This window comes from Penaeus chinensis, chromosome 4 (genome assembly GCF_019202785.1).
Source record: "Penaeus chinensis breed Huanghai No. 1 chromosome 4, ASM1920278v2, whole genome shotgun sequence".
NCBI lineage: Eukaryota > Metazoa > Arthropoda > Malacostraca > Decapoda > Penaeidae > Penaeus > Penaeus chinensis.
Window position 1 is genome coordinate 12,234,698 of NC_061822.1, and position 7,500 is coordinate 12,242,197.

A 7,500-nucleotide genomic window follows, 5' to 3' on the forward strand; every position below is an offset into this window, starting at 1 on the left:
GTTTCAGGAACCGAGACTTACCTCTGCCCACATTTAGAAACATATAATTAACGAAAGTAACATTTCGTCATGGTCTTATTTCATCAATACCAAAACACACATCATTCATCTTCGTCCCATTCGGTGTTATTGAGTTAGCACGGACTTATCGATGTCATTGATTATTGGAAGAGAGAGAGAGAGGGTGGAATACATACTGTTTATCTGGCCTTGAAATGTGCGGTCGGGCGGTAACTGGCACTGACGATAGATGGTGGTATTCGAGGATATTTTAGACGTCAATAGATAGGTATAGAGAGAGGGGGAGGGGGGAGGGAGGGAAGAGAGAGCGAAAGAGAAAGAGAAAAAAGAGGGAAAGAATTAGATAGAGGAAGGTAGAAAAGGAGAAAGCAAGAGAGAGTGAAAAAATGGGGTGGAGAGAAGGCAAGCAATAGAGAAAGAAAGAAAAAAGGAAAAATGCATGGAATAAAGAAAGTAGAAAAAGGAGAACGGGGAATGACTATGCCACTATAACGGTCACTACAAGACGCTATACACGGACTTGAAGAAAATGTATTGCCAAGGGATTCAGCAATTCACGGAATGTTTTCCATTTGTTCTCTTATAAGACACGCTCCATTATCTCCATTTGCGTTTTATTTACTAATGTGTTTTCTCTATCTTGTCTTTTTTTTCATTACTATTCTCTCCGTCGACTTGATTTTGTTTTCGCTATTAGTGTTTGATTCACTCTGTCTTGCTTGTTTTTGTTATTTTGAGGAAAAGAGGAAGTTGGATTCACAAGTGTTTCTGCTGAGTCTGTGCAGATTTGTGTTTGGGTTTTCTCAATTCATTGTATTAGTGCCACATGTAAAGAAAAAGCTTCGTTTCAGAGGTAGAAAAAGCAGTGCGTGTTGGACCGGTAAAACAGAGAGAAAAAATACAAAAGAAACAAGCAACAGAGAGCGAATTGATAGTGTTGTGTTCATTACTGTGGAGGGACATCGAAGCTGTTTGACAGCCGCCATGGAAACGCGCAAGGATGAGCAGGGCAAATGTTCCGCCTCCTTGCCCTCGCTGCACAAGGCCCCGACAGAGCCTACTTCGGGATTCGGCCGCGGGGCGCCCTCCCTCTCCGGCTGCGGCCTCGGGAGCCAAGTGTGGAGCAGCAGCAGTAGCAGCAGCAGCGTGTACACATCCTCCTCGCAGCACACTCTCAGCGGCTCCTCGACGCTGCTGCCGACGGAGCCCATCAGCATCCTCGGCAAGGGCAAGCACAACTCGGGTGGCGCTGCCGTATCGTCGGCCAGCCCAAGACACAGCGTCAAGTTCACGGAGCCCGAGGGCGGCGCGGGGAAGGACCGGTCCCCCGGCAGCCCGCGCTACAAGAGCCAGGAGAGTCCGCGGCTGAAGTACCACGAGAGCTTCAAGTTCAAGTTACACGAGGGGACGGCGACGGCTCAGAAGATGGGCATCGGGACCGTACCCGAGAACACGGCCGTGAGCGTGACCGAGACCTCGAGCTTCCGGTACTCGGAGTCGTCCTCGAAGCTGATCGGCACGTCGTTCCGGTGCCCCGACAGCCCCCGCGGCCGCTCCAAGAGGATCACGCGCACGCCCGACCGCAACTCCATCATCGCCTCCATGGAGCTCAAGGTGCCCTCCTTCCACGACATAGGCGGCTCCCCTTCGTCGGTCGGGAGCGTGGGAGCGGGCGGGAACCTCACCCCTTGCCTGGGGTTGCCCGAGAGCCGAGGCCTGACGATCCTGTCGCCGCACAACCCGACGCCCGAGCTTCACTTCTCGTCCACGTTCACCGTCAGGACGCGCAAGGGAAAGACCATCGTGCTGCCGAAGCTCCGCATCCCGGCCTTCCACTCGCACTCACACGACAGCATCTTCCTAGGGTAAGGCTCAGCCGCGGCCATGATGCGTGAGGCTGCTTCTTATTTTTCGAATAGTCGTGAGGTGACATACGTGGTATTTACCTCTCTGTCTCTCTCTCCTTCCTTACTTGTCTCATTCTCCTCTTTCTCAATCGCTTTGCAGTAAAAAAAAAAAATCACACATATTTGATAGGCCGTTTAGCAATAAAATCTCACATTAAAGAAAGAATGCAATTATCTTTTTATGCAATATGATACAACCTATACTTAAGAAAGGCTGATTAGCTTAGAATGACAAGCATTAACGAGCACATTTTTTTTTTTCTTAATAAAATCATTCAGTTTGATAACAAAGAGTTTATGATCGATTGATCGTTTATGATTAATTGCAAAGATAAATAAATTGAATAGGAAATATCATATCTCCTTGCAGTACTTCTTAGAGAATGATAATTGCAACCACTTTGCAAATTCTCAAGATTCCAATCAGACATAAAATGATAATTAGAAATAGGTAAAAGGGATAACTTATGATCGTGTTCAGTGCTTCAATCAATCCAGCTTTGGATGAAGAACATGTACACGAGCATATAGAAGGCTATGTGTTGTGTGTGTTAAATGTCAGACGTTCATGAATTATTGTTACTTAAAAGGAAAAAGAAAAGAGAAAATGTTAACGGTAGAAATGTAAGTAGAATTTCAAAATATGGTGAAAGTAATACAGGAAGTTGATTGTGCCACATTGCATTAAACTATCATAACCAAACAATATTCATGTATTCGTTAACTTTAAGACATGTTGAATGATATGGCAGCTGACCATCAGAAAATAATCCTTTAACAGGACTTTGTTCATCTGTTCATTTATAAAGTCAAAGGTGAAACGAGGTTAGTTTACACGTTCAGTAAAAAGCAACGGGAGATGAAAGATTTTTATGATTCTACCTCGATAATTAATTATAAAGGACACCATGGTCACTGGCAAGGAACCAGGGCATTATGATTAAAATTAAAAGTGTAAAACAAGTGTAAACTGTCTGGTCTTGCTTTCCCTTTCGTGTGATAAAAAATGCTGTCTTTCATGAGGGCGAATGGAACATTATGTTCATAACATTTTCCGAGTGAAGAAGAAGAAGAAAAGAGAGAGAGAGAGAGAGAGAGAGAGAGAGAGAGAGAGAGAGAGAGAGAGAGAGAGAGAGAGAGAGAGAGAGAGAGAGAGAGAGAGGAAAGCAGAGACGGAGACACACACACAGAAAGACACACACACAGACACACAAACAGAGACAGAGAAAGAGGGCGACACTCTCGACACCCTTCCAAGATGCCCTCCGTATGAGTGGAAAGGTTGAAATTGATATACATTAAAGAAACCCCATTCCTACCGTCCTCCCTCTCCTCTCTGACTCGTGCCCCCTTTTTATTCTGCTGTCCCTTGGTTCCCTCGAGGTGCTTCTCCCATTTCAAATCCCTGGCAGGTAGTGACGCAAGGGATAAGAGGTCCTGAAGAGGGGCTGCTGCTTCAATGCACTTCAGGCGTGCTGTTTAGCGTCTAGATAGCCAGGGAGGTGTGGCGTTCCTGTCGTCTGTTTTCCTTTGTGGTTTTCATCTTAAAAGAGATTTGTACATGGTGTGTTTATGGGAAATGAATACAGACATAAATGCAAAAATATACATATACATATACTGTATATGTATGTATGTATGTATATTTATGTGTGCATTTGTTTGTTTGTGCATGGCTGTATGTCACATAACTCCTATATACAGTATATTCGAATATATGTAAACATCCACAGAATACAGACGAAAGCTCATTAATGGGTCTGACAAACACACAGTGTAAAGGGAGTGATGAAAGGACCTTTCATTTCTCTTTCTCTCTCATGAATTTATGCGGTATAGATGGAAATGCCATGCATGAGAATACGGTTCTGGAGAAGAGAACATATACCTATTTATGAATATGCAACTCTGAATATATAGTAACAATCATATATAGATATATGATTGTATGATATAAATATATGATTGTATATTGAAAAGTAAACCCGTAAATCTCACTCTTTCATTAGCGTTCGAAAGAGCCCAAAAGACTGATTTTTAGTGAGTTTTGTTTACCCCCTTTACCTGTGTGTATATAAAGTAATTAACGAAATTAACTCTTAATCAAATCAGAGTTGAAAGGAGATCAACAGACTTTGATTGGCTGAACATTTTCCTTTTTGCAATGGTAGTCGTTTTGATTTGAGAACGTTGTGGATATTTTCTTGATATATTTATTGATTTTCCGGGACTGATGTGTTGTTTACATACCATATTTTTAGTGTTCATTTTCATTTATTCATGCTGTGTTAATTTTTATTTTATTTGTTGAGATTTATTCATATTTATATTACATGCTTACTTCTGTTGTTTCTTTTTATTTTCTGATTTTTTTTTTTTTTTTTTGGGGGGGGGGGGGGGGACGGAGGATGTTTACGCATTTTCCATATTGCGTATTTACATATTTTCTTTGTTTTTATTTGATCGCTTGGTCACATCATTCAGGACCAGGGGTGCTATTGTATTTGTTATTACCACATAACTGTCTTTGTTCTATTATTGTTTTGATCACAATTGCATTATCTTTGCAATATCTGTTATTCCCGCATTTATTACTGTTAAATTACTGGACTGTTATTCTCGCACTGATGTAATTGTCCAACTGCCCTGTCCGGTGCTTGCTCTTGAACGCCGGTGCGGCCTGAGGTCTTGTTAGCGGTCGGCTGAGTAGTTCCCTTAAATCATATTCATAGTGTGTGTAAATATGTATGTATATATATATATATATGTACTTATGTATTTATGTATTTATGTATGTAAGTATGTATGTATGTATGTATGTATGTATGTATGTATGTATGTATGTATGTATGTATGTATGTATGTACTGATAGATAGATATATAGATAGATATACGTATATGTGTATGTATACATATAAGTATATATGTGTATGTGTGTATATATAGAGAGATAGATTTAGGAACTTTAAGTGTGTAGGTGAGATAGAGGAAGAGAAAGAGATGCAAAGAGAGACGGAGACACTGAGAGACGCAAATACACATACACTCACCTCGCTTTGAAAGAAAACAAAATATTTGCAGTTCTCGCTTTGCAACTAGCCTGCAGGAGATTCGACGGAATCAATAATCCTTTGCAAGAAAGCCCAGAATGATTGCAATCTGCCTTCCAGCTTCAGCTTGCACATCGAGGCAAGACATGGTCGGAAGTGATAGCGAGAATCAACAATTAATTTAGAAATTTAATCCCTCACAAAGCGCGATTTAATTATATTTTTGTTTATCCGCTTCAGGAATGTTATAGATGGATAATTTGCATATTGTTTATTTAACATTTATTTAATTCGAACTGAATAAAATATGCTTTTGAAAATGTAGGTGATGTTGATTTAACAGAAATTCGCTTCAATAGTGCTTTGCAAGAGGAGGCTAGATGAAGAGGAAGAGAGACGGAGAGAGAGAAGGAGAGGGAGAGGAAGAGGGAGAGGGAGAGGGAGAGGGAGAGGGAGAGGGGGAGAGGGAGAGGGAGAGGAAGAGGAAGAGGAAGAGGAAGAGGAAGAGGAAGAGGAAGAGGAAGAGGGAGAGGGAGAGGGAGAGGGAGAGGGAGAGGGAGAGGGAGAGGGAGAGGAAGAGAGAGAGAGGGGGAGAGGAAGAGAAAGAGAGGGGGAGAGAGGGGGAGAGGGAGAGGGAGAGGGGGAGAGAGCAGAGGGAAAGGGAGAGAGGGAGAGGGAGAGGGAGAAAGAGACATAGAGATAGAGAGACAGAAACAGAGACGGAGACGGAGACGGAGAGGGAGATATGGAGAGAGGAAGAGAGAGAGAAAGAGAAAGAGAGAGAGAGAGAGAGAGAGAGAGAGAGAGAGAGAGAGAGAGAGAGAGAGAGAGAGAGAGAGAGAGAGAGAGAGAGAGAGGGAAGCCGTTCTTTTCCTTTTTTGTTCTTATATTTCTTATTATTCCTCTTCCATCATCATCATCATCTACATCTTTCATCTTATTTAATTCTTCTTTCTTCGTCCTCTTCCTCTTCTTCTGCTACTTATATTTCTCATTATCATATTTTTTTCCCATCTTTCTCCTTATTTTTCATCTCCTACTTCTTTTCATCCATATGCTTCATTTGGTTTACCGATATTTTTTTCTCTGAACGAGGTCACCTGTATGATAAAATGCTAAACTGATCACCGCTTTTCTTATGCCGTGCTGGATGCTCCCGGGTGCTTATTCGAACTTAACTTCGGCGACCCAAATTCAAAGTTTACGGAGCTAAAGGTAGATCTGGAGAGTAATGTGATTGTTTCCTCCTCTTTATCCGAAAATTCCGACCTTCTTTGCTGTTTATTTTGTATTTCGGAACGGTAGATTGATTTTTAGAAAGTTTTTGAAATTTCGGAAGAAAAAAAATCGTTTTATTCCCGCGTACCTGCTCAAGGAAACGCCTAAGTAATGCTTGGGTTTATTTATGTGCATTTTATGACTGTTTGCTGCTCCTTTTGGTATTGCACCTCTTCTGTTATTTATGTTTGAAGGTTTTGCTATTCCTTGAAGCATATACTCTGAGTCTTTCTCTGCCTCTTTCTGTTTATCTGTCTCTCTCTCTCTCCCTCTATCTCTCTCTCTCTCTCTCTCTCTCTCTCTCTCCCTCCCTCCCTCCCTCCCTCCCTCCCTCCCCCCCCCACTCACTCCCTCCCCCCCTCTCTCTCTCTCTCTCTCTCTCTCTCTCTCTCTCTCTCTCTCCTCCCTCCCTCCCTCCCTCCCTCCCTCCCTCCCTCTCCCTCCCTCCCCCCCCCCCTCCCTCCCTCCTCTCTCTCCCTCCCTCCTCTCTCTCCCTCCCTCCCTCTCTCTCTTCCTCCCCCCACCCTCTCTCTCTCTCTCTCTCTCTCTCTCTCTCTCTCTCTCTCTCTCTCTCTTCTCTCTCCTCCCTCCCTCCCTCCCTCCCTCCCTCCCTCCCTCTCTCCCTCCCCCCACCCTCTCTCTCTCTCTCTCTCTCTCTCTCTCTCTCTCTCTCTCTCTCTCTCTCTCGCTCTCTCTCTCTCTCTCTCTCTCTCTCTCTCTCTCTCTCTCTCTCTCCATCGTTTCCGAAATCGTTCCTTCTGTTGGTTTCAATAAATGCGGGACATAAAAAGAAATCTCACTTTTCAAAGGATGTTTATACCGTGTCAAAACAAGTAGATGTGCTTCAGGTATTCAGAGACCCGGATAGTAAGAATAACAGCCTCCAGGTAGTATCACACATATTTGTTTTTTCCTTTTTTATATATTCATGTTAAGCGTGTGTGTTTCATTTAACGTAATATTATTATATTCCATAATGATATGAAGAATAAGAGGATGTGGATAACACATGCGTGTGCACGCGCACGCACGCATGTATACACACACACACGCACACGCACACACATGTACACGCACACGCACATGCACGCACAATGCACGCACACACACACACACACACACACATATGTGTGTGTGTGTGTGTATGTGTGTGTGTGTATAATTTCCTATAAAGATAGATAATTCAACAAACAAGAAAGCAATGATTATAGAATAAAGAAACGTGGATATAGGTAGACATACA

The 7,500-nt window shown here is 42.8% G+C and overlaps 1 protein-coding gene across 1 annotated transcript in view; it reads left to right on the top strand.

Moving 5' to 3' along the window:
- Positions 1 to 7,500, top strand: part of LOC125046454 (cAMP-specific 3',5'-cyclic phosphodiesterase-like) — a gene marked incomplete in the record, with an annotated part of 556,588 nt that overhangs the window by 13,985 nt on the left and 535,103 nt on the right. The window contains 1 exon segment of the mRNA XM_047644237.1: positions 873 to 1,886. Coding sequence (XP_047500193.1) covers positions 1,006 to 1,886 — 881 coding nt within the window.